The following is a 27,998-nucleotide window of genomic DNA, read 5'->3' on the forward strand; positions in this document are numbered from 1 at the left end:
CAAAAAAAAAATATATATTCTGAAGTTGTATTCATGAGGAAGACATACAAGTTTTGGTGACTCCTCATAAACATTTTATTTTACATATGAAAGCAGATTTTTAGAGTGTAAAAATAGTCGACTATTAGAACAATAAAATATTACTCAAAAAGTAAATACATTGACTGTTTTTGTTTTTTTTTGTTCTAATTCCTTTAGTACGACTGCGTATTAGGGCCACGCATAAATATAGTTTTTTTTTTTAGAGGCGGGGTTACATTCGAGGAAAAAACTCGCAAATTTGACACTTTATTTAATTTAATTTGTGACCAAAAAACTGATAAATTTGCAACTTTATAAAGTGGCAGATTTGCGAGAAAGCTACGCTACGTGTTTTTCTTGCAAGATTCTGAGGTTTTTTTCTCACAAATCTGCCATTTTATAAAGTCGCAAATTTGTCACTTTACAAACTTGCAAATTTCCGAGTTTTTTGTGCAGATTTGCGAGAAAGCTACGCTACATGTATTTCTTGCAAGATTCGGAGATAGTTTTTCTCGCAAATCTGCCACTTTATAAAGTTGCAATTTTGCCACTTTATAAACTCGCAAATTTACGAGAAAATATAAATCTATATACATAATCAGAGAAAAAAGCTCGCAAATTTGTGACTTTACAAAGTTGCAAATTTGCGCTTTATAAAATAGCGAATTTGCGACTTTAGAAACTTGCATATTTCGCAAATTTGAGAGCTTTTTTTTCTCGTAATATTAGCCACCTCTAAAAAAGATATTTCGAAATGGTCCTAATACGCCGTCGTACTTTAGGAGTGATTCATGCTTATATGCTACAAAAAAAAATAGTCGTTCCAAGTCATGCTTCGACTCGACAGAGATTTACAGACCTTGTGCGGCTAACTACGCACATTCCATGAGCTAAATCGACCACCAGATCAAATCAAAGCAGAAGATCCGGCCGGCCGGCTACAGCATGCAAAGGTGAATAATTAGGTTTTGATTTAGGACACAAACTGTTTTTTTTTTTTTTTATTGCTACACTTGAACAAGGAAGAATCTGGAAGTCAAGCGTGACAGGCAAACAAAACCGCAACATGACCGGAATGCAGCAGTGGCTTCATGCACTTATCAAAAACAACAACAACAAAAATTGACCTCACGCGCCATCCGAAGTTTCCGATGGCGAGGCCTCGTTAAGCGTCGATGATTAAAGGCCGTGACCTGTTGCATTTTGGCAAGTTGATCGCATCATTAGCGCATTTGGTTCCATCTACGGCCTCTCATATAATATCAGTCATAATAAATTTGTCTGCTGTGTAATATGGACAACTGATTGGGAGCGGTCGACACTAAGGCAATAATCACTCATTTGGTTTGGTAGGGTTACGATTAGGGTTAGGGTTAGGGTTAGGGTTAGGGTTAGAGGTCGGCGAATGCAGTTCAAGGAATTTGCCAGCTCTCGCAACAAAGAGACTCGCGTGCTACAATTTTGACCGTGCATGTTTGTATGCTGATTTTGTTGAGAAGCTTCCACTCCGTGGCTGTCGACGATAGACCCTCCTGTATCCGGGTCATGACACCCTTGGTGTCAACCGACAAAAAACGACTCGAGGCTGCCTACGATAAGTCCTGATGCAGGCTCAAGTCAAGACAAGAGCGGGAGAAGCTCCTTCTCTTGCTTTTGCTGGCTCCGCCCTCATTTTTTATTTTTGTACTCTCGTCCAATGTCACCCCCGCGGAGAAAGTGGACGTCACACAAGTGCCGCGGGGACGGACGGCAGGTACCTCGTGTTGCTGGTGGAGGTCGTGGGTTTGGCCGCGCCGGGGCTGGGCGTCCTGACTGAGGCGTAGGTGGTCACTGTGGGGGCGGGGCTTAACCTGGTGCACACGTTGCCTGGGCCCACGGTGCTTAAGCGCTGCTCCGTGTTACGGCGCTGCTGGAGGGATTGCGACAGGCTGCCGTTTTGCCGCCGCTCTTCCAGGAAGTAAGTCAGCATCTGACCTTTGCCCTTTACGCTGACTTGGCCCCGGCAAACAAAGTTATAGCGGCTCGCGATGACACGGTAGACGTCTTCCGTCACCTGGAAAAGAAATACACAAAGTTAGAATATACATATATACACATATATATATATATATATATATATATATATAGAATTTATACAAAAACAGTGAAGCAGAAACTCAAAAAAAGTTCATAAGTTCAGCTGATGTATTTTAAACACGTTGAATACGTGTTCAATACGTACGGTCATACGTTAAAACGTAACTTTTGACCTGTAAAGACGTTTTTGATGGAATTTGCCTGCTGGAAATATGACAAACAGCTGAAACGTTGTCCAAGCGTGAGTCGGTTCAGGACCAGGCTCAGACTGATTAATTTCAGTACGTATCGGGATGAAAATACGGGATAACTCGAACGAGTAGTTATCACTGTCGATATGACGGCAGGTGGGTGTGGTATAATGTTTAAAAACAAAAACCTGGAAATGGGATCTTCATCATTATTGGTAATTAATGAATGCTCAATTAGGGGTAGGATTCAATCAATTCTACGACTTCGCACCCCTTTTCAGGTCTGTTGAAAAGAATATACAACATTTGCTATTTGTCAGCAATGAATGAAAGAAAGAAATGAAGAAGGAGAGGCGATGATGTCATCTGGTTGTGCAGTATGTCGTACCTGTATTTTGCCTTGTACTCCAGTACTGTCCATTCTGCTTGCTACATTCACCGTGTTTCCCCAAATATCGTACTGAGGTCGTCTGGCCCCGATGACTCCTGCTACTACGGGACCCACATTGATTCCTGAGCACAAACAAAAAATTTAAAAAAACAACAACAATGTGTAATGTGTTGCTTAAGTAAGATCGGGGGGGGGGGACTAAAATTATACATTCCAAACTATAATAATAACGCTGGTTCTGACAAGAATTTAGTAACGAACAGAGAAAAGAGTAGAAGCTCTGGAACAGACCCCTGTGGAACACCAAGATGGCAGTCTACAAAAAGAGGACTGGACACGAGGGGTGGGAACCTCTGGCTACCTCACGATATGATACGATATGCGATACAAGGCTCACGATAACGATTATCCCACGATATGACTATACAATATATTGCTCAGGTAATAAATCCACAATAATCTACAATAAAACTAATCATAAAATAATAATAAGATAAACAAAAGAAATCATAATAAATGAATACAAATAAAATAAATAATTAATCAATAAATAAATCATAAAAATAAAAAATAATAAAAAATAATTTATATTTTAATGAAAATAATGTAAATAAATACAAATAGAATATAAATAGATAATATAATATATAACTATATATAATATATATAAAAATAATAATAATAAAAATACATTTCATTTATATATATATATATATATATATATATATATATATATATATATATGTTAAAAAAACTAAGCTGATGAGTCCTCTTCGCCTGAAGACTTCCGTCCATTTTCCTGCCACTCTTATGAGATACTCCCCCTAGTGGCCCGCCAAGTAATTGATCAATAAGTCATGAACAATGAAGCTGTTATAGTGGCTGTAAATTAACTACAAATATTGCGATACTTGCGTAGACGTATCGATCGTCTATCGGGAGACAAAGTATCTCGATTTATCGTCACACACCTACTGAACACCATTTTAAAGTTGAGAGGGAAAAAGAAAACTTGCTTTTGCTGTTCGTTGGTGTTCAAATTGTGTCCTTGCTGTGTTCAGCCTCACTTTTACTGGCATAATTGTTGAATATTTGTTATTTTTGCACGTTCAGGAAATCCAGGCAAGAAAAAAAAGGTTTTCTGCCAAGTGTGTTCACTGTCTTCTTTTTTTTGGAGCTGTACAGTTTGTGGACAGGATGACAACGCGTACGTACACCGTGTGCCGCTTACGCAGCGAGCGAACGAGCGCTCCTGTCGCAGGCTCCCCACAGGATACTCAGCACAATGGAAGCCACGACCGCGTGACGCGTTTCCCGCGCGGATCCGGCTCGCTCGCTCAACCGCTCGCTCTGATGCATTTCCGAGCAAATTAGCGTGGAGAATGAGAGGTCAGCGCGTGTGCGCGTTTCACTCACCTACTCTCAGGACAAAGTCGTTATACGACTGATAGTTGATTGCATCCAGGACGTCGAACATCTCGATGGCAAAATCTGCTACTGTGCATAGATGTGAAGTGATGGAATTCTTTGCCTGAAAAAAAACAAAACACAACATGAAATGCAAACACGCTTCGGGGTGTCATGCGATTGCATTTTGTAATCATAATTAATCACGTGACTTCAAGAGTTAACTCGTGATTAATCGCAAATATTATATCTGTTCGAAATGGACAATAAAAATGTACATTTGTTTCCGATGTTTTCATTCTCTTGCGCACATAAAAGTAGGGACGTAACGATAACGGCAATATCGCGATATTAAAATTGACACCACATATCGGCGCCGTCGTGTCATGTTATAAAAGCAGCACATCTGTTGATTGTCATGTGTGCAGTTCTAGCACCCTCTGGTGGCTCGTTTATTTTAGTGCAGTTGAATTTTCACAAGGCATGTTTCGGCCCTCCTATGTTGAAAATCCACGCTAATCGTCAGATGAAGGGGAACGTAAACTGCTTGTGAATCGAGTCAATATGTGGAGGAACTAATTGTGTATGTGCATTAGTAATGAAGTGCCCCAATATTAAGTGTTATTAGAGTTTATAGGTTGCTTATATGCATTGCTGTTATGTACAATACTGTGTATGAGCTCATTTTTGTTTTATAATATTGTGACCTTTTTTGTATCGTCAACCTCCCCACAAGATCGTGATAATTATTGTATCGTGACCTTCATATCGAGATAATATCGTATCGTGATGTTTGGATATCATTACATCCTTACATAAAAGTGGAAAAAAATGTTACACGACTAGAAATATGGCTGCATCTTTTAGTTATTGATACAGTAATTTCATAATACTGCGATTGGCTGGCAACCAGTTCGGGGTGTACCCTGCCTACTGCCCAAGGCCAGCTGGGATAGGCTCCAGCACCCCTTGTTGAGGAACAAGCGGTAGGAAAACGGATGGACGAATTTCATAATAATTCATAACATTGAGTTCAAATTAAATTAAAAAGATGTACTGAAGTATAAAGAACGAGTAAGATATTGATTTGTGTTTAGGTAAAAATTTTTCTGCCACTAGATGGCATAATTGCATTTGTAGGACATTGGTGACAGCTCATTGCATTTTTCTTTTCATATTAAGAGCTAACTAATCTTTAACATGAAGTCAAATTCTGCACATTTTTTTTAAATTGTAAAATACAACTTGACCCTCGTCTCCACAAATATCTGCATTATTATTACATTTTTTTAATGCTAAATTTTGACGTGGACGTCATTAATCGTGCATTTAAAAAAATTAGTGGGTTAAGGGAACTTTCATTTCACTCAAAATGAATGCACTCGTTTTGACACACTTAAAAATAGCAAAAAAAATAAATAAATAATCATACAGCATGACTTGACTATTGTGACGACGAGGTAAGCATTAACATCCACAGATTTTTTTTGTTTGTTTTCATTTTCCCCAAAAGACTCGTGTTGCTTATCAGCTTTGCACTTGTGATGATTGCAGAAGGTTTGTGATGCTACAGAGGCTCGTTAATCCCCCACAACGGATTTGTGGACTGAAATATGACAGTGCTATTAATACCAACAACAACAAAAACCAAATAGCTCAAGTGTGACGATAAACGATAAACGATTCCCAATACGCACCTTTGAGCCGGTTGTCGGGACGAGCCCCACGGCAGCCATGTACGTACTGCCAATCGTCTTGATTTTCTCAATATCCCGGTAACACTCTTTGTCCATCAGCTAAAAAGAAAATTATTAGCGCCACAAAATGATATTATTCCTGCTTCATAAAATGTTTTCAAAAGCAGTCAAATGTTTTGGGTTAATTATGAGTGTGGCAGAAGACGGTGTGTGTTTATACTCTCATCTATTCAAAATGGTGTCCCTCAGGGGTCGCTACTGGCTCCCATTTTAATTACCACTGACGTGTTGTGCGTCAAAATGTAAACGATGGCAAATTGTTCGGCGTCATCTTTAGCAAGTGCTACAGAAGTGCGTCGCAATCCGCCATGATTGTTAATCTGAAAAAAATGTTGCTCTGCATGATGAATTTGACGTCAAATCACGCGTTCACCTCGTCAAAGTCGGCGATGATCTCGTTGAGCAGCCTCAGGCACTCGACGCCCATGTTGTTTCCGTCCAACTCGATGTAGAAGTCGTTGAAGTTGGCGATGGACGCAAACAGGACTCCGACCTGAGCGTAGGACTGGTAGTACAAGTCCTGGCGGGGATTAGGACCAACACGGTGACAAAATCGTCCGTTTGGCGACACAATCGTTTTTCATGCGAGTGATGCCTCCTGTGTTTTTTTTAAACTACAGTCAAACCTCGGTTTTCGAACGCTTCTGTTCTCAACCAAATCGGTTTTCAACCAGAAAATTCGAGAATTTTATGTCTCGGAACTCGTTCAAGAATTCGGCTCTCGACCAAACCAAAAAAAGCCGAGCGTACCTGAACGCGACTCACTCGGGAGCTGAGCTAACTCGAATGCTTCCTCCGTAGCACATTCGTGTTCAAAGTTCGTTCGGAGCAGACCTGTTCATTGTTATTTACGCAATTATTTTTTTTTTTAAGTTTTGCATCGTGTATTAGCCCCTAATCATGGGTCCAAAGAAAGCAAGTGCAAGTGGTAAAGCTGGTAAAGAAAAGAGGAAAGTAGTGCGCAGAACTATTGAATTTAAAAAAAGAAATGTTAGCATTTTGTTTTTTTAATCTTTTTTATTTATGCTAAACAGTTTACAGTGCAGTGTATGGTGTAAAATAGTAAAAAAAAAAAAAAAAAAAACTTGGAAAAAGTTTTTTTAAGACTTGGAACGGATTAAAATTATTTACATTAATTATAATGGGAAAAATTGATTTGGATTTCGAACAGCCTTCTGGAACGGATTATGTTCAAAAAGCGAGGTTTGACTGTATTTTGGAAAATTGTTTTGCTCTTTACGATTCGATTACTGTGGAAATGACTCCACGGAACTGGACTAAGTGCAATTTCTGGAGAAATTGCGTGGGAATGCTGAACGCTCAGATTCAAATGCATGTGGAATGCGTAAGAAGTAAATTGAGAGCTAAATTATGAAATGATGACCTCCTAAGACACCTGTAAGACACCTGGTAATGATGATAAGTTATATGTATGGAAGTGGGCGTGGAAAGTGATACTGAAAAATGTTCAATTTCTGTCCCATCGAAAATGAATGGGCAAAAGTTGATTTTACAAGTTATATTGTGCAAATACTTTAAGTAATGTGGAATCAGACAATATATACCCCAGGAGGCTTTCATTTTTCAAGCTAGTTGAAATTTGAACAGTGTAAATTGGAAGTATTATGTGGAAAAAAGTGTGGAGAATAAAAATCACAATAACACGTGCGAATGCTTCGGCATTCCCACGATTACAAGCGTGGTTCAGGTTTTTGGCTTTTAATTTCTAATCTGTACTCCTCAAATGAGTGTAAAATGGTCAACTTTTCGCAAAACATGACGTCAATCATTTTTCATTGTTCGAATTTGGAAAACAAAACAAAAACGATGTGTCGTAAAGGATATGCGTCAGCTGACGGCTGAGTGGCATCCTTCCAAATGTTTCCAAATATTTTCCCGTATACAGTCGGCGCCATGTGAAAATACAGTGCACATTTGAACTTTAACCCAGAGGAACAAGAGGAAGTTTTTTTTTTTTTTTTTTCTTTCTGAAAGGGACACCAGCGTGCCGGAAACTTCCTTCCTGACTCACAAGCCGAGCCTCAGGAGGTCCATTTTGAACGACCATTTTGACGCACGCGTCTGAAATAACCGATTTGCTCAAATTATCTTTAACAAACGTTCAAGTGATTAAATTGTTAAAAGCAGGGTTATTATAGTTTGGGAATTTTTCACTTTTAGGTAGTTTTGATTTCGTTTTGAGTATTATTTTTTCAATTTAGTTAGTTTTAACTAGTTTTTAAGGGTTATGTTAGTTTTTATTAGTTTTAGTTTTTTAATAAATGCGTTGTTCTAGTTTAGTTTTAGTTAGTTTCAGTATTAGTTTGAGGTTTTTTTTTTAATGTGTATTATTACTTGTGCACACTATTTAAAAAACAGCGACGTCATCTTTTGGTGCTTTTCTATTGGCTGCTGCTAGATGACATCACTTCTGCGTGACATACTTTTAAACGTCAATATTCCGGTTTATATTAAAATAAATCGACTTCAAATCACATTTAAAATCATCCCCAAAGGCTCATGCATTCAATTAATTACCAAAAACTAAAACAAAGGAAATTTTTGCCCTTATTATAGTTGACGTTAGTTTTGTATACATAAAATGTAATTTCAGTTAGTTTTCTTTTTTTTTTTTTTTTTGAATTTTAGTTTTAGTTTTTTCATTAGTTTTAGTTCATGAAAATAAACTTGGTCAAAAGTGAGCAAAAAATCCTTTAAATGTATTTATTTATTTATTTATTTATTTATTTATTTACATACTAATACATGACAAAATAAGACAAAAATAAGAATGTTCAAACATCCATCCATGGGGAAAAAAAAAGGCAAAAAAAAATAAAATAAATTGCCATTTTTCTCCTTTATTGTGAATTTCAACAAAATAAGGACAATGTTTTGTTGACAGTTCAATTGGTTGTCTGTTGTTCATATCTTTATTGTTTTAAGGGAGAAAAAATATTTTGTTCATAATGTTTTCTTGTTTGTTTTTTTAATTAATCAGCCCATTAAATGGTTATCAAAGTTTTATTCAGCCAAATATTGGAATCAGCTCAGGCTTAAAGATAAAAATTTTTTTATATGGCTTTGGCCCTCGTTAATATATGATGTATGATATTGATTCATGTGAAGACAGTGACAAAAATATAAATATCTGCCAGGGTTCACATTTCCCCACGACTAAAATATTCCCAATTGTCTCATCAACTGGTGAGCTATTTTTAGAATAGGCCGGCGGGGCTGCGAACTGGTGCGCACGCCGGCACCACATTGGTGACCCCTGCTGAAAACTGACCATTGGTTTGCCAACACAAAACCAGATAGAAATGTTTGATGAATCGAATCCATCACTAATAAGCTTTCGTGAGCAAGCTTTTTTTTTTGTGAGCGTAAGCGAGACGCGAAGTGACCCTCGGAGCCGTGTGTGAACAGGTCAGAGGTCGCTCACCATGTTCCTGGGGTTGGACATGAGGAAGTGCTGAGCCACGTGCGCCGGCAGCAGGTTGAACAGGATCCGCTTGTTGTCCAGCTTCACCTTCTCCATGTCGTCTCGCTCCTCTTCTGCCTGGGCAGCGGCGACCGTCACGCGCACAATAATACAAAATAAAGACAAATCAGGCCTCATTCTAAATGAGCTTTGCTAGTAATTGCGTGTTCGTTTCACTAGGGGGAGATGATGAGTTACTTTTCATGTGAATATGCAACATGTCCATTTCATTTCCCACACAATTCTGCATGTAAACACGCAGAAATCATTATATAATTGCATTTAGCATTTTTTTTTTTTTAATGTGTGCATAACATTTCATCAACTCTTTTATAAGCATTTATCATTTATCTCTTTTATAAGCATATATAATTGATCTCATTTATAATGAATGAATGAATGAATGAATAAAACAATTAAGTAATTCATTGATTCATTCATTTGCAGGGGTGAGGTATACTTTCTTATCAATTATTATATAAATTAATAAATTTTAATAAATTAATCAATCAATCAATCAACCAATCAATCAATTAATTAAATAATTAATCATTTATAGGCAAGTACACTTCACCCCTGCAAATGTCCATAAAAATTTCAAGGGCATTTTTTTTTTCAAGCAGAACTTAGTATGTTTAAAAAAAAAAAAAAAAAAAAGTGGGCATTAAAGTCTAATGAGTATTCACATGTTTGTATAACATAAGCATACTAATAATACATATCACATATGGCAGTAGGTAGATTATTTGAAACATGAAATATATTCCCACTAATCCGGTGATATGTCGTACCACATATTGCCGTTACATAACTGAAACTTCGTCGTGTTCACCCAAAAAATTAAAAATAAATAAATAAATAATAATAATAGCAATAATAATAATAATAATAATAATAATACAAAAATAAATACAAGCTGCGCAAAAAAAAAAAAAAAAAAAAAGTTGTAACATCATATATCATTATATTTGGAGTTGTCCCGAGTGACCCATTTTATGCTGAACGGACACACCTGAGTTGCCCACAGGTAGTCAAGACGCAGCTTGAGGTCGAGCTGCCTGGAGTGGAGCGCAAGCGCTCCGGAGAAGAGCAAGACGGCCAACACGGGATCGGAACCGCGAGTGTGGAGGAAGCCAGCACTGGAAGACAACGAGCGCAACATGAAAATGCTCATCAAATATGGTTCAAATTATTTATTTATTAACTTATTTTTTTGTATTTATCTATTTAACTATTTATTTATTTTTGTATTTATTCATTTATGTATTTATTTATTTATCTATTATCTATTTTTGTATTATTTATTTATTTATTTATTTATTTATTTTTATACTTATATATCTATTTTTGTGTTATTTATTTATTTTTGTATTTATTCATTTATGTATGTATTTATTTATCTATTTTTGTATTATTTATTTATTTATTTATTTAACTATTTATTTATTTTTGTATTTATTCATTTATGTATGTATTTATTTATCTATTATCTATTTTTGTATTATTTATTTATTTATTTATTTTTATACTTATATATCTATTTTTGTGTTATTTATTTATTTTTGTATTTATTCATTTATGTATGTATTTATTTATCTATTATCTATTTTTGTATTATTTATTTATTTATTTATTTATTTAACTATTTATTTATTTTTGTATTTATTCATTTATGTATGTATTTATTTATCTATTATCTATTTTTGTATTATTTATTTATTTATTTATTTATTTATTTATTTTTATCTATATATGTTTGTATTATTTATTTATTTATTTATCTATCTATTGACCTATTTTTGTATTTATTTATGTATTTATTTATTTATTTGTCTATTTTTGTATGTATTTATACATGTATTTATTTATTTATGATCAATTTACATGTTTGATCCACTTGTTAAACCTTCATTGCGATACAATTGATCATTTTCAACTGCTAATCCATAAGAACAAAAAAGCAACGAAGGATAATTTGACGACACGCACGTACGTTCCGGAAACGGCATCCGAGCGACGCGCGGGTTTGCCTTACCCGACAGCGTGCCGATAGCCGGCGGTCTCCGCGACGACGGTGTAGGTGACGGACAGGAGGAGGAGCATCAGGATTTTGGGGAGCGACGACACCCGCAGGTAGGGGACGACGGTGAGCGTACCCGCCAAGCAGGACAAGAGCGCGTACGCCATGCTCGGACCCGGACTCGGACTCGGACTCGGACTCGTTCTGTCCGCCGACGTGACGTTTGGGCCAAACGCGTCTGCGGGAGAATCCTGCGCAGAGTCGTTGCTTCCGACTTGAAGTGGACCCCGGGGAATAAATACCACCTGGAAACATTTCACACACGCAAAAACGAAAAAAAAAAAAAAAAAAAACTTTGCTCCTGTTTTACTGGATTTTGACAGCAATCAGCATTCAAATATAGTTAAGTTTCATCATGATTCACAAATCTGCTTCGAATTGTGGTGAAACAGCTTGTTTTTCAACATGGCCCTGGTTGATCTCTTATACTCTGCTGCCACCTTTTGGCCGTTTTCGGAATTACTAGCAATTTTTCGCCTGTTCACTTGAGAGGCCGCATCAAAGCCTTCTGTATGCTCTAGCATAAAAAAAACAAAAAACAAAACAAAAAACTAACAAAATAAACACATAAAAAAACGTATAAATACGTCTTTGGGACACTGAATGCATCTAAAATGGAACGTGTTTATACGTTTTTTGGGAGCAAATGAGTGAATTTCAGTCATGAGCAAACTCACCATGCAGGCCTGCGTGACGGAATACGAGAGCAGAACGAGGAAGACGCACACGACTGTTCGTATCTGGATGGTCAGGCAGCCCGGTTGGCACTGACGGCAAAAGAAAGACGGACTCAGAAATGAGTTGACCATCCAACTACAAAAAAAATGTTGACGTCTACTTGCTCTGTTTTTTTGTTCTGTGGCAATCGATAATCTCCTTGTTTTTAACCTCAACTTGTATTTTATACTTGTGATGTGTTCATGTTTATATGTTCAATTTTAAAAAAAAACACAAAAATAAATTTTTTTAATTAGTATATTGCAAGGTAAAAAAAACTAAAACTAAAATTCAAAAAACAATTTCATTAATGAAATAAAATAAAAACGAAAATGCTTTTTTAAAAAAAAAAAAAAAAAAAAAAAATAACAGTACAATAATAAGTACATTTTATGTTTACAAAACTAAAACTAACTCTAATTACAGCAAACTTGTCCTTCGTTTTCGTATTTGGTAATTAATTTAATGCAAGAGCCATTTGGGAATGATTTTAAATATGATTTGAAGTCGATTTATTTTGATATGAACCGGAATAAGGACGTTTGAAAGTGCGTCACACGATGTCATCGAGCAGCAGCCAATAGAAAAGCACCAAAAGATGACATCACTCCCATGCTGCTTTTTTTTTTCTTTTTTTTTTTTTTTTTTTAATATTGCGCACAAGTAATACACATAAAAAAAAAAAAAAAAAACTAAACCTAATACTAAACTAGTTCAGGTTGTACCCCGCCTACTGCTCGAAGCCGGCTGGGATAGGCTCCAGCGAGTGAGAAATAAGCGGTTAAGAAAATGGATGGATGCATGGAATTTCATTAAGAAAAATAAAATAAAACCAAAAATGCTTTTTAAAAACGGAAAAAACTGTCCTACCTGAACGCTGGCAAGATGGAGATACATGACGCAGGCGGCGTGAAAACAAACGCACAACACCAACAGGAGCAGAACCAGCATCCTCCTGTCAGATGAGCGACAACAGCAGAATAAAATGTTACTTTTTGCTCATTTTTCCACATTTTTTTGATGATCTCCAAAGTTTCAAATAATAAAAAAAAAGAAAACGTACTGTGGAATCATTAAGAGATAGATGAGGCCAAAAAAGGCAGCCAGGATTAAAGAGACGATCACGGCGCCGATGAAATGATCGTCGCACGTCTGGTTGTACTAAAAAAAAAACAAAAAAAAGAGAGAAAAAGACGTCAGGAAGAATTCATTCCGTTGATGATTTGTTCAACAAATCAGTTCTTCAGTTTTGCCTCCAGCACTTTTGTCACGCTGCCCCGACTCATTACAGAGAAAAGTCTTTACAATTGAAAAAAAAAACAAAAAAAAAAACAATCATTCTTTTTCATCTTTTTTTGCAAAATTGTTTTGTGTAACAGGTCAAAATGACTTATTTTTAGTTAACGAAAACTCACAAAAAAAAAAAAAAAACTAAAATAAAAAAAAACAATTAAAAAATATGCCACTTTAACTGTATTTTAATTTATTTAATTCAATTTCCGGTGTAATAACCTTATTTATTGATTGATCGAATTTTTATTTTTTTAGTTTATTATTATTATTATTATTATTGTTGTTGTTGTTGTTGTTGTTGTTGTTGTTGTTGTTGTTGTTGTTATTATTTTTATCATTATTATTATCATCATTAATTCAATCTCTGGTGTAATAACCTTATTTATTGATTGATTGAATTTTTATTTTTTAGGTTTTTTTATTATTATTGTTATTATTATTAATTAAATCTCAGGTGTAATAACTTTATTTATTGATTGATTGAATTTTTATTTTTTTTGTTTATTATTTATTATTATTATTATTATTATTATTATTACTACTATTATTATTATTATTATTATTATTATTATTATTATTATTATTATTATTATTATTAATTCAATCTCTGGTGGAATATTGATTAAATGACTTCAAGTGAAAATAGATACGGATATAAAAAAAAAAAAAAGATAACTTGAAAATTGGATCCAAAACAATAAATATAAATGGAAATAAAGTGATCAAAAATATATATGCATAAATAAAATTCAAAATAAATAAATACATGACTAAAGTGAAAATAAAAATGATTTGAAAATGATATCTAGAAAAAATAAATATAAATGGAAATAAAAATAATGAAAATATATACATAAATAAATAAATAAATTTGTATTTAATTTTTGAAATATATGTATATATTTTATATCCATTTTTTTTTCACTCTTAGTCTTTTTTTCCCCCCGTCATTTATTCATTTAGAATTTTGGCAGTTTTGGTCCTCCATAGTGTGACGCACGTTGCCTTTGCCGTGCCTACTGTACCAAAGACGGCAAAAACCTTTTGGTGAAAACAACTTTTGTCAGCCCATCCCCAATATAAAGACAAGATGAAATGCGATTTTATTTGATTTCTTTTCAATCCCGTTTGTAACCCACCGCCCCAAAAAAGGCGTGTCTCATTTATCACTCCGCGGGTTGGACCCACGCACACGCAAGAAGAAAGATCACGCGGCCGCCGACACGTTTCCCGAATCGTTATCGGCGACCCCTCCTGAGAGGGTGGGCGGATTACTCAAACGCACACGCACGCGTGTAGTCACACACACACAAAAAGACATCACAGGCTACTAGCGTGGGTGCAAGGGAGACAAATCAGAGCGTACATTAACGATAACTGCAATATCGTGATAGCGTCGATAGTAGAACTGCCACATGATATCGTCGCCGTCGTGTCACAATTTTAAAAGCAGCACATCTGTTCAGAACGTCAGGTTGATTTCTATTTGGGTAGTTGTAGCACCCTCTGTTGGCTAGCTTAATTTTCGCAAGGCATGTTTTGACCCTTCTATGTTTGAAATCCGTGCCAGTGGAAGAACTCAATGTGTGCTTGCATTAGCAAGTAAGTATCCATCCATCCATCCATTTTCTTGACTGCTTATTCCTCACAAGGGTCGCGGGGGGTGCTGGCGCCTATCTCAGCTGGCTCTGGGCAGTAGGCGGGGTGACACCCTGGACTGGTTGCCAGCCAATCGCAGGGCACACAGAGACGAACAACCATCCACACACACAAGCACACCTAGGGACAATTCGGAGCACCCAATTAACCTGCCATGGATGTCTTTGGAATGTGGGAGGAGACCGGAGTACCCGGAGAAGACCCACGCGGGCACGGGGAGAACATGCAAACTCCACCCAGGAAGGCCGGAGCCTGGACTCGAACCCGAGTCCTCAGAACTGGGAGGCGGACGTGCTAACCACTCGCCACCGTGCCGCCTTAGCAAGTAAGTACCTCAATATTAATTATTAGTCATTGTAGGTTGTCTATAAGCATTACTGTAATGTATAAAAGCACAATATTGTCTTGTATTTTTTCTTCAATATTGTGACCTTTGTTTGTATCACCAACCTCCGCACAATATTGTGATAATTATCGTATCGTGAGCTTCATATCGTGATTAGGAGTGTGACGATATCACGATAAATTGCGATACTTTGTCTCCACAAGTATCGTGATATTTGTAGTTAATATACAGCCGCTCCATTGTTTATTACTTATTGAGCAATTACTTAGCGGGCCACTAGGGGGAGCACTTCATAAGAGTGGCGGGGAAATGGAAGCAAATCTTCAGTCATCAGTTTAGTTATTTTTTTTTTTTTTTAATAATTCTTCTTATTATTATTATTATTATTATTATTATTGTTATTATTTATTGTTGTTGTTTTATTTATTTTTTTATAAATAGTATATATATTTATATATTATATTATGCCTGGGTTGTCTGGCAACCAGTTCAGGGTGTACCGCGCCTACTGGCCGAAACCAGCTGGGATAGGCTCCAGCATCCCCGTGACTCTGGTGAGGAAAAGCACTTCAGAAAATGGATAGATGGATGGATGGATGGATATTGTATTATGCATTTATATTTATATTTTATTATAATATTAATTATTATTTTAAAATTATTTTTTACTTTTGTATTATTATTATTATTATTGATTTATTATTTATTTATTTTTTATTTTTTTATTTTTTTAAATTATTTATTTAAAAAAAAATCTTTTTTACATTTATTTATTTAATATATATAATATTTCGTCTAATTTTTTTGTGTGTGTATGCATCCTTACCCTGCGCTCCCTGTCGGCGTCGCGAAAGCACAACGTGACGGAATTGAGGTGCGACGTCCCCGATTGCGTCTGGCGAGCTTCGATGAGGCGCCCGATGTAGCGGTTGACCCGCGTGCCCGGCGAGTGCTGGACGGCGGCGGCCGAGAAGGACGTCCGGCTGCGTAACTTCTCCGACGCCGTCCTCAGAGCTCGCCGCTGTGGCCGCAAAAAATACTAAAGCAAGCGCAAACGGATACGTGAAACGTATCGAAAGGGGACGCTCACCTTGTCATCGTCCTCGCAGGTCATGACGTTGGAGAAGGGGATCTCCGCCTTGAACATCTTCCTGCAGTGCATCAGCTGCACCAGCAGGTAGCACACCGTCTTGAACTTCATCCTCTTGGCCGGTTTGATGTCGGACAGGATTAATCCGGGAAAGATCTGCAAAATAAATAAATACATAAATAAAAAATCAAAACGAGTTTGAGATGTTTCGAAATATTACACTGTAAATATTTTTGTGAGTTTTTTTAAAAATCACTATGGAGCATAACTACACTGTTATAAGAAAAAATATGTATTAGGGGTGGAAGAAAAAACGGTTTGAACCGGAAAAGATGCGAGCGCATAGAAGCGAATCGTTCCACTTTGAAATATATCAAGATCGGTGTTATTATAGTTTTGGAATTTTTCATTTGAGTTAGTTTTTATTCCGTTTTGAGTTTTAGTTTTTATTAAATTTTGTTAGTTTTAATTAGTTTTCAGGGTCGTTCTGTTCGTTTTTATTAGTTTTAGTTCTTTAATAAAAACTTTAAGTTAGTTTTATACATTTAAACTGCACTTAAAAAAAAAAAAACTAGCCACCAGAGGGTGCTAGAACAGCACAAATGTAAGTCAACCTGACTTTTTTTTTTTTTTTTTTTTTTTTTTTTTTTTTTTTTAAAGATGTGCCGCTTTTAATATCATGACATGACGACGACGATATAATGTTGCCGTTTTAATATCGTGATATCACACGATATTGCCATTATTATTACATCCCCACTGGCTAATGTATAATCTTAAAATTTAAATACTAGTACTACTACTATTATCACAACAACAATAAAACAGTAAAACAATATTTCTGTGAGTCCTCGAGTTACGTCGGGAGTTCCGTTCCTACTCTAGCGATGTAACCCCAATTAAGTCAAATTTCCCCCAATTAAAGTCAATATTTACATCAAAAAATAATTTGCATTAAAAAAAATTAAAAAAAAGACACTGTACGGCTGTCCGACTGAAGCACAAGTCGTTGCCGATGTTCGTCAGTGTCTGTCCTTTCTGCGATCTTTTTATGATGTTTAGCTTCGTTTCCATGGTAACTGCTTTTCTTTTAACTCTGGACCAACATTGGGGGCTGCGACGTGGATTAAAAAGAGAGAGAGAAAAAAAAAGAGGGCGAAAAAGCCAAAGATGCTCCCACAAGTGCTAACTAGCTAGTGCTAGTTAGCTAACTAGCACTAGCTAAGGGCTACATAGCGGACGAGGGGAAAACACTGCGGGCAAAATGGCGGACGAGGAGCTAAAATGGCGGACCGGGTGTAACTGTTGTAAATAATATGTGGAACAAAAATGAATATTTAGTAAAAAAAAAAAAAAAAAAAAAGGACGTTTAGCTTATTTAACATCTGACGCATATTAAGGTCACGCCTTGCTAGCTTTAGCATGCATTAAAATGTAGCCATGGAAGAAGAACATAGCAAAGCACAAACATCAACTCGTCTCATTCATGTCAACCGAATTTTGCCGTCGTTTTACCGTCAACCGTGATCGAGCGACGTTGAAATCCGTCCGCGTGCGTGCGTGCGTGCGTGTAACCGGGTCACGTGTTGGGATAGCGAGATGGTGTGCGGCGGCTTATCGCATGGCTCCGCACCAGAGGATTAACTATTACACCAGGCCACGGACGGACAGATGTGTCACCTATCCATCTGCGCGCTGGCGAGAAAACCGGATGAAACGTGCGAGCGCGTGTTTGAAGCGTACTTTGCGTCTGTGCGACGGCACGATGAAGAAAGTCTCGATGTGGTGCTTCTGAAGGAAGGCGTGTCTCTTGTGGCCAAAGCCGGGTTCCACCTCGTAGTCGCCGTTCAGACACTCCAGCGTGGTCCGCGTGATGTGAACCTTACTGAGAAAAAGAAAAAAGAAAAATCACAAGATTGTTTTACATGCCGAAATAAAACTATGCTGCATATTTATTATTATGATATCTGAGAGCGTTTTTAGTCCGACACAATTCAGCCTTCCATCGTTTGATGAATCCGCACAGATGTGGTCTATAGAAAAGCTGAAAATGTAAAATTTGAGATTTTTGGGGTCTAATTTTCTTTTTTTTACTGATTTATGATGTTTCAACTTTAAACCGTTCATTTTGCTACGTTTTTTTTTTTTTTTAATTTCCAATGAAAAGCTAAAAATTCAAAATTTGAGATTTTTGGGGTCTAGTTTCCAATTTTTTTTTTTATTTACCAACTTTAAACTGATCATTTTCTTACCTTTTTTTTATTTCTATAGAAAAGCTGAAAATTAAAAACTTTAAACTGTTCATTTTGTTGTTGTTGTTGTTTTATTTCCAATGAAAAGCTAAAAATTCAAAATTTGATATTTTTGGGGTCTAGTTTCCATTTTTTTTAAATTTTTTTTAAACTGATTTATGTTTCAACCTTTTTTCTTTTTTAATTTACTTTCCATAGAAAAGCTGAAAATTCCAAATTTGAGATTTTTGGGGTCTAATTTTATTTTTTATTTATTTATTTATTTATTTTTTTAAACATTTTTCCCCCACTTTTTAAAATTTAAGATGTTCCAACATTTAGCCTATCCCTACCACTAAAGTCCTTTTTTTATTTTTTTTTTATGTTGGAGATTTTACATGTAATTCCTTTCCACAACAATCGGGTCGATTCAACTTCAAACTGTTTACCCATTTTTTTACAATTTAAAAAAAGAAAAATTTTAAAATTTTTTCGCCCAATTTTCACTTAATTTATTACTCGACTTGATTATGCATAGATCTGAATGGGGACGTATTTGCAGCGTTATCTTTGAGCCGAAGTCATCCCTCAAGTGGCCTTTTCCCTCGTGCACATTTTGCTAGTCGGCTTTCAGAAGCCTCCGAAGACCCTCGCTCCGTCTCCGAGCATGCGTCCGTGTTGCATTCGCTGCAGAACCAAACACTGACCCAGGCAGTCCTCCGGCCTCCATCACGTTGGCCAAGGTGACGTCGTTTGACCAGACGTCATACTGCCACTTCCTGAGGCCCAGCACGCCGCACAGCACCCGTCCCGTGTGCAGGCCCACACGCATGTTCAAGTCCACCTCTGTTGCCTCCACCACTGACCTACAAGGAAAAACAAAAACAAAAAAAACAAGGGACATTAAAAACATAATTTTTGTAAAGGCAATTATGATATTTACTCTTGTTCATTCTTTTTTCAGATCCCTTTTGCGGAGCTTAGAATAAACATTATGAAAGATTTATTTCACTCGCCGCCATTTTCAGGCTGTTTTACTGGATTTTGGCTGATTTTGCAAGGCCCACAGAATTTTGTGTCCTACCAAAAGAAAGATTAAAGTCTCTTCTTTCATCCGGAATAAACAAAGTATATTTCTATCTATTTCCATTTTGCAGCAATTAGCATTAGAATATAGCAATGTTTCATCATTATTCACAAATCTGTTTCAAACAATGTTGCAACATGGCCCTGGTTGATCTCTTATACTCCGCTGCCACCTGCTGGCCTTTTTTGTAATAACTACCATTGATTCAAGCATTCTCGTCAGTTCAGAGGCTGCATCAAAGCCTTCTGTATGCTCTAGCATAAAGAAAAAACAAAAAACGTATAAATACGTCTTTGGGAGCATGGTAATGGTAGATTTATTCAGCTGTCAAATTAATTACACTGGTCAATAGCAAAAAAAAAAACAAAAAAAAAAGTAGCGTATAAAGCACTTGGGGAAACACTGATGACCCATGACCTTTGTGATGATAAGCAGGACAGAAAATGGATGGATGGACGGAAGACGGGAGGGAAGGTGGGGGGGGGGGGGCGGGGTTTGGGGGTTGATCCATGTTTGTGTGACTCACGCTATGGTGTCAATCATGTCAAGGCCCATCTCGACACAGCAGTGGGCGTGGTCAGCCTTGGGCTGGGTCAATCCTGATACGCAGTAATAACAGTCCCCCAGGATCTTTATTCGCCGGCAGTGGTTCTCCTGTTGACAGACAAATGACATTTAAAGATTTCAAGTCACATTCATTAAATCATGTGTTAAAAGCGAGAATTAAAATACAATCCAATATATTTCTATAAACACTTGAAAAAAAAAAAATCATAAAAAAAAACACGGTAATTTTCTGGCAGCTGGTGCACCAGAAAAATACTGTGAAATAATAGAATTTCTCATTTTTAAAAAATAAAATAAAAAATACAACGGTAATTTTTTGGCAGCTGGTGCGCCAGAAAAATATTGTAAAATAACGGAAAATTACCTGTTGCCCCAACTGCCGAAAAATTACCGTTTTTTTTTTTAATTATTATTTTTTTGTTTTTTTTATTACAGTGAACAAGTGTTTCCAAAGTGATGCATATTCAGATCCACACACTATCATACACATAAAATCTAAAATAAAATAAAAAATCCCTAAAAATAAATGCAGTCACTAAAATAAATGAGTAAAAAAAATAATTAACTAGTTTAAAAACAACTTTTTTAAATGTAAAAATTAAAATTAATTAATTAAAAAAATTGAAAAAAAAAAACAAAAACAAAAAAACAAAAAGTCCCTGAGGACCACACAATCCATGCTGAATAAAAGGGGGTCTTCAGATATTTTTTTTAATTAATTTAAATTAATTAATTTAAAAAAAATTGGAAAAAAAACATGAAAAGACACAATCCATCTGAATAAAAGGGGGTCTTGAGACTTTTTTTTAATTTAAAAATTTAATTTATTTAAAAAAAAAAATGGAAAAAAAAACACATGAAAAGACCCTGAGGACCACACAATCCATGCTGAATCTTGAGATTTTTTTTTTATTTTAAAATTTTAAATTAATTAATTTAAAAAAACAAAAAAAACGAAAAGACCCCGAGGAGCACACAATCGACGCTGAATAAACGCACGTCTTAAGACGAGACTATAAACACTCGGTGGGAGCAGTTGTAATGTGGGAAGTCAGACTGAAAAAGATTCTATCCTGAAGTCACGCAGTCGAAAAACATTTCCAATCTTGACAACGGGCATATATTGATCATACTTTTGGAAAAGAAACAAAATTCAACAAAAACTAAATGGGTCAGAAAGTGGATGGGAAAATGTGGACCTGCCTCATTTCGACAGCTGCAACGTTACCAAGTTGAACTTGACTCCCAAGCGACATTACATTCGACAGTTGAGCGACTGCGCGCAAATCAGCATACAAAAGCATCGCAGCTCATGAATATCAGCACGCGTGTGTGCGTGTGCGTGCGCGTTTCGTTGAGGCCAACTGTAATTGCTCCGACATGCTCTTGAAGTAGAATCCCACCCACCCATTCCCAGTTGGATCAACTGTGTCGCAGTGCACATTTTTTATTTTTTTTTCCGCACACGCAGAAGCGACAACTGTGCAAAAACAGATGATTGGCCAAACATCTGTCAGAGTGGAGAAGGAATTTAGAACGAGAGCTAAACAATGACACGTCATCACTTATGAGATCAGAAAACTGAACAGCAGGAAAAACAAAAACAAAGAACAAGCCATTGAATTGTTCATCATATCAATGTTATCATTCCTTCATTTTATGTCAAGAATTTTTTTGTCATCCGGGGGTCAAAACTAGAATCACATGAGAGTCATTTGATCCCGTGTGATCTATTGTTCATTTTGTCTGCCATTTTTTTTTCTAGCATTTAGTCTCAGTTTTAGTCCAATTTCAGTCAGGCACAGTTAGTCAACCTCATCCCGTTTTTATTGAGTCCGTTTTTTGTCAACTATAAATCGAGCGTTTTAGTCCGAGAAAGCGTCATTTTATTCATCTAGTTTTAGTCAACAAAAACTGTCAATGTTTTAGCCTAGTTTTAGTCAAGACAACCATGAGCTATGAGCTAGTACGTTAGCTAGCATGAGTTAGCGGTTGTGTTAGCATTATTTTTTAACATTAGCCATTGGATTAATGTTAAAATCTTACTACAATTTACTTTTCTTTTCTTTTTTTTGGTCAGCAGATTCTCTTGAACCTTTTAGGAACTATTTCACATCACATTTTCCTTTTGACGCACAATTGCAGTGGCTATTGTGGCTCCATGCTATGAGCTAGTAGGTTAGCTAGCATGAGTTAGTGGTTGTGTTAGCATTATTTTGGAACGTTAGCCATTGGATAATGTTAAATTCTAGCTATAATTTACTTTTTATTTGTCAGCAGATTATATTGAACCTTTTCAGAGCTAAAACTATTTCACATAAAAATTTTCACTCATCTTTGTGATGAAAAACAACTTGACACACAATTACCGTGTTTACTATGGCTCCGTGCTATGAGCTAGTAAGTTAGCTGGCATTAGTTAGCGGTCGCATTAGCATTATTTTGGACCGATAGCCGTTGGATTAATGTTAAATTCTAACTATAATTTACTTTTCTTTTTTTTTGTCAGCAGATTATATTGAACCTTTTCAGATCTAAAATTATTTAACATAAAAATGTTCCCTCATCTTTTTGACGAAAAAGAACTTGACACACAATTACAGTGGCTATTTGTGGCTCTATGCTATGAGCTAGTAAGTTAGCTAGCATGAGTTAGCGGTCGCGTTAGCATTATTTTGGAACGTTATAGCGATTGTCTTACTGTTAAATTCTAATTATAATTTACTTCTTTTTTTTTACCTTTCACTCCTGTCTGTCCCATGTTTTTGTGCTGTGTCACGTGACCAGACAAGATCTTACAAAATCATAATTTCGTCTCGTTTTTTTGTCCATGAACTAAAATGTCCATAGATTTCAGTCCAGTTTTTAATGAAGTGCAGAAAGTTGTTCATCTCCTCACGGCGTATCTCCCGCTCTGTCTAAAAAAATCACTTCATTCATTTTTCCACTTCGAACCCTTCCATTGACTTCATCTCCGTCTCGACCTTCATCGACCCTTCCTTTTATTTCAGTCCGCCCCTCCGGGCTGCCGGATCAATATTTTGCGCAGCAGATGAAATGAGTTCCTGAGATTCAATAATAGATTTGACTTCCTTTTTTTTTTTTTTCTTTTCAGGCGGGAGGAGCAGGACCTCACCAACTATTTGGAGGAATTCTTATAGTTTACACAGTAAGATCATATCTGCTGTTCGAGGATTTATTTATTAACCGAACCTGAAAAAACGAGCGAGTGCTCACTTTGTGACATCATAAAGTGCGGACGTTTGAAAGTGTGTCACACAGAAGTGACGTCATCTCGCAGAAGCCAATAGAAAAGCACAAAATTGTTTTTAAAATATTGCTCACAAGTAATACACGTTTAAAACAAAAACTAAAACTGAAACTAACTAAAACTAATCTACAACAAAGCATTTATTAAATAACTAAAATGAGTAAAAACTAGAATCACCCTGAAAACTAATTAAAAGTAACTAAATTAAAATAAAAAAAAATATTGGATACTCACGGTGGCAAGTTCATCAAACTTCCCAAAGAGCTCGTTGAGCAACTTGACCAATTCCTGCGCGGTGCACTGAGAAGCCAGACTGGTGAAACCCACGATATCGGCAAACAATATGCTGTCGGGAAAAGAAGGAAAAAAAACCCACAAACGTCAAACGTCAGATGGAAATAGATTTTTCTCGTGCTCCACATTTTAAACAAACAAACGAGGACAAAACAAAAATTGTCAGCTGGGGAAGTAGCGTTCATTTCATCAAAGAAAAGTAGTTTCAGTTAGTTTTTTAGTTTTTTTTTTTTTTAAAACAAAGTCGTTTTTATTTTATTTTTCGTTAACGAAATAGTTTTTTGAATTTGATTTTTTTCGTTAGTTTTAGTGAACAAAAATAACCTTTAATGGCAATCGTGTTTTTTTTTTCAACACCCTCCCTTCTTACTTTCACCATCTCCAAACATTTTTCTTTTTATTTGATTTGAACTGAGTCAAATGACATTTTTTTTTAGCATATGTCGCGAGCCACTAAAAAACAACATGTCCGCAATATCGTCATACCTGACATTGTCGTGACGTTGAATGTAGATCTTGTGAAAGATCCTCTCGGGGGGCTTCAGAAAGTCCTCCTTCATCTCCATGGCGACGTTCCTGGGCAGGAGGCTCATTAGCAGACGCTCCTGGCGAGGGAGGGAGGGAAGGGTGACAAAAGGGTCAATAAAAAAAGTGGGTGTATTTTTTTTTTTAATGGGGGTATTTTGTGTGTGTGTGTTTTTTTTTAAACATTTTCAAAAAATTTTTTAAAAAGATTAAGATTTTTTTTTTTTATATTTTTTTAGTTGTCATAAAAAATGGGTTGATTTTATTATTATTATTATTTATTTATTTTTGAAATTGTCATAAAAAAGTGGGTGGATTTTTTTTAATGGGGGTATTTTGTGTGTGTGTGTGTGTTTTTTTAAACATTTTCAAAAAATTTTTTGAAAAGATTAAGATTTTTTTAATTTTTTATATATTTTTAGTTGTCATAAAAAAAATGGGTTGATTTTATTACTATTATTTATTTATTTATTTATTTTTGAAATTGTCATAACAAATTGGGTGGATTTTTTTTTAAATGGGGGGGATTTGTTTTTTAAAAACATTTTCAATTTTTTTTAAAGATTAAGATTTTTTTTTTAATATTTTTTTATAGTTGTATCCAAGCGTTAAACTTGAATGTCAAGAGATTCATCGCCATGACAACCGAGTACACTTGGCCAGCTGATGGCGGCTGTTTGCGTTGGAATCATATTCCTTTTCAGCAGGTGGAAAACAAAAAATGGCTGATATTGAAATCGGCTTGCACTTGATGGATTCCAATCAGCTTCTGTCTGTTTTTTTGTTTGTTTTTTTTTCCCTCCCAGGATAAACTGTGACCTTTCCTCAAGTATGGCGGCCATGAAAGCAATCTGCTTGCGTAATTACCTGTCAGAAGGGGGAGCCTGTTACTGCTTTTACACTTGCTGCTCGTGCTGGTGTGGAACATGTAGCATGGCCCAAAATAAATACATAAATAAATAAATAAATAAATGCATTCATGGATGGATTCATTTTCAAGAGTTAAAGTGGGTGTTTTTGGACACCTTTTGGCAAAGTTGCCCGCTTATGGAAATTGTGTGCAAGGAGCGAGCGAGCGCATATGCCACACAGTAATTGTTCTTTCCTTAAATAGCTGCTGTCATAGTTACCGCCTTTCCTGTAGGAAGGTTGTTAGAATGCATTTGCACCTGAAACCTTCACCAAAAAAAAATAAAAAATCACAGCCGATTCTCAGAATATGTGAGCAAGCGTGCAAAAAAGACAAGGTGGAATCTGTTATCGTGTTTTTTGTTTTTTTGCACCTGTTTCTCGTTCTCGTCCTCGAGTCTCAGTCTCTCCTCGATGCAGTTGCGGGCCTGCAGGAAGACTTTCCTCTGCGTGCGCTCCGTCAGGATGCGAACAAAAACCCCCAGCAGGTTGACGCTGCTGAAAAGCACCGCGTTGGCCGCCAACTACATACGAAAAGACAGCAGACGGGAGGAAAAACAAACAAACAAACAAAGATGCACAAGTTGGGGGAAAAAAAAGGGAGGCTAGTTCTAGTTTGTTAGGGTAAATGATTCCAATTTTGGTTTTTATATTTTTTTTTTTTGTTGTCATAAAAAAATTGGCTGTAAGTTTTTTTTTTTATTGTCATAAAAAAAATTGCATGAATTTTGTTTTTAAATGGGGGATTTTTTGTATTATTTTTTTTTTTTAAGTTTCAAAATTTTTTCTTAAAAAGATTTAAAAAAAATGTAAAAAAAATTTTAGTTGTAAAAAAAATTGGGTGGATTTTTTACAATTATTATTTTTTTAATTGTCATAAAAAGTGGGTGGATTTTTTTTAATGGGGGTATTTTGTGTGGTTTTTTTTTAAACATTTTCAAAAAAAATTTGAAAAGATTAAGATTTTTTTTAAGTATTTTTTTAATTGTCATAAAAAATGGGTGGATTTTTTTTTTTTAAATTGGACATTTTTGCTATAGTTAGTTTTGTAAACATTTATTTTTCATGTTTTTTTTAAAGTATTTCCGTTTTTATTTATTTTATGAACGAAATTGTTTTTTGAATTTGAGTTTTTTTCCATTAGTTTTAGTTAACTAAATTAAGCTTGCTCGGACGACCGCCCTCTTGTGGGTTTTTGTCTCAAATACAGAAAAGGTTACATGATAGCAGAAACGCGAACATTTGGTGACATTTTAAGAGGTTTAAAAATGATTATGATATTGCTGAAGCATTTTTGACCGACTTTTACCGGAAACGTTCATTAGTAGGTTGTTGTTTTAGCTCGTCTTGGCTCTTTCTCAAGATGCTAAACTTGATGAAAGGTTTCATTTAAAAACGCCAGATTGCTCATTAAGCACATCCCCGAGATAGGAAATGTATCAACATTGATGTTGTGGCAATGGGGAAAAGCTTTCAGCACTGCAAGCCGGACAGCTCCGCAAAAATGAAAACCCGCTTCATGCACAAGCGATACTTCATTTGAATTAAATCTCAGAAATCAGCAAGTGCTTGCCTATAAAATCTGCTTCGAACGCAAACGTGCACGCGCAAGCGCCTTACCGGTCTCCACAGCTCCCGCGTCCTCCCGGCGATGGACGTGGCGATGACGATCAAGTGCGACGTCGCCAGCATGCCGCCGAAGAGCGCCGCCAGCAGCGTCCGCACCGGCAGCAGCACGTACGCCACCAGCGTGACCAGCATGAGCTGCCACACGCCTTGCTCGGGCGCGGGGGCCGGGACCGGGACCGGGACCGGGGCCGCCGGCGCCGCCGGGGCCGCCGGGGCCGCCGGGGCCGCCGGGGCCGCCGGGGCCGCCTGGGCCGACGCGCCCTGCAGGGCCAGCGGGAAGGGGCAGCAGAGCAGCGCGAAGGTGAAGCTGAAGAGCAGCGCCAGCTTGGCCGTCTGCTGCAGCTGCGTCACCTGCAGGTACTTGACGTTGGTGACGATGAAGAGCGAGAGGAAGACCACGCAGTGCACCGGGTTGGAGCCCTTGGAGAGGCTGAGCCGCGGGTTGCACAGCAGCTCCACCAGCGACAGCGACGACGCGGCCACGATCAGCACCGCCAGCGCCTTCAGGGTGGCCGTCTGCTCCAGCTTCAGGTTGTAGTTGTGGAACAGAGACTCCAGCTCGCGGCTGCCGAAGCGCCGCTCCTCCTCCTCCTCCTCGCGCGCCATGGCGGCGTCCGGCGGCGCGCCGGCCGGGCACGGACCCCCCCTGCGCCTCCGCCTCCCCCGCTGCTGCCGCTGCCGCGGGGTCTTGACTCTTTGGAATGGCATCTCGTCCATGATGGGGCCATTCACGAAGCCTTGCGAGGGGGGTTGGCGCGCGCCCACGACGCCTCAACTTTCTGCTTGCGCGAGCGTGCGACGCTTTCGGACCCCCGCCGGCGTGTACACTTCACGGCTGGGTGGAAAAGTGGGAAGCGTGCAGGGGGAGGTGGGGGGCGCGTGCACGCAGCGTCCACAGGTTGACGAGATTTGGTGTGTTGACACAAAAGTCGGCGTCTCTCTCCCTCTCTCTCTCTCACACAGTGACGGTGCT

General features: G+C 37.1%; 1 protein-coding gene across 1 annotated transcript; it reads right to left on the reverse strand.

Moving 5' to 3' along the window:
• Nucleotides 1–1,670: 1,670 nt before the first annotated feature.
• LOC144027449 (adenylate cyclase type 1-like) lies at nt 1,671–27,997 on the reverse strand. The gene is made up of 20 exons (XM_077534983.1): nt 27,017–27,997; nt 25,771–25,920; nt 24,449–24,567; nt 23,903–24,014; nt 20,357–20,484; nt 19,451–19,609; nt 18,256–18,397; nt 16,513–16,668; nt 16,249–16,443; nt 13,188–13,285; nt 12,995–13,079; nt 12,085–12,174; nt 11,363–11,652; nt 10,340–10,466; nt 9,289–9,405; nt 6,217–6,363; nt 5,784–5,882; nt 4,096–4,210; nt 2,677–2,801; nt 1,671–2,074 (listed from the first exon to the last, which is right to left on the reverse strand). The coding sequence occupies exons 1-20, from the start codon at nt 27,740–27,742 to the stop codon at nt 1,745–1,747; spliced, it is 3,510 nt and encodes a 1,169-aa protein (XP_077391109.1). The 5' UTR covers nt 27,743–27,997; the 3' UTR covers nt 1,671–1,744.
• Nucleotide 27,998: the final 1 nt, after the last annotated feature.

Source organism: Festucalex cinctus, chromosome 10, assembly GCF_051991245.1.
Source record: "Festucalex cinctus isolate MCC-2025b chromosome 10, RoL_Fcin_1.0, whole genome shotgun sequence".
Classification (NCBI taxonomy): domain Eukaryota; kingdom Metazoa; phylum Chordata; class Actinopteri; order Syngnathiformes; family Syngnathidae; genus Festucalex; species Festucalex cinctus.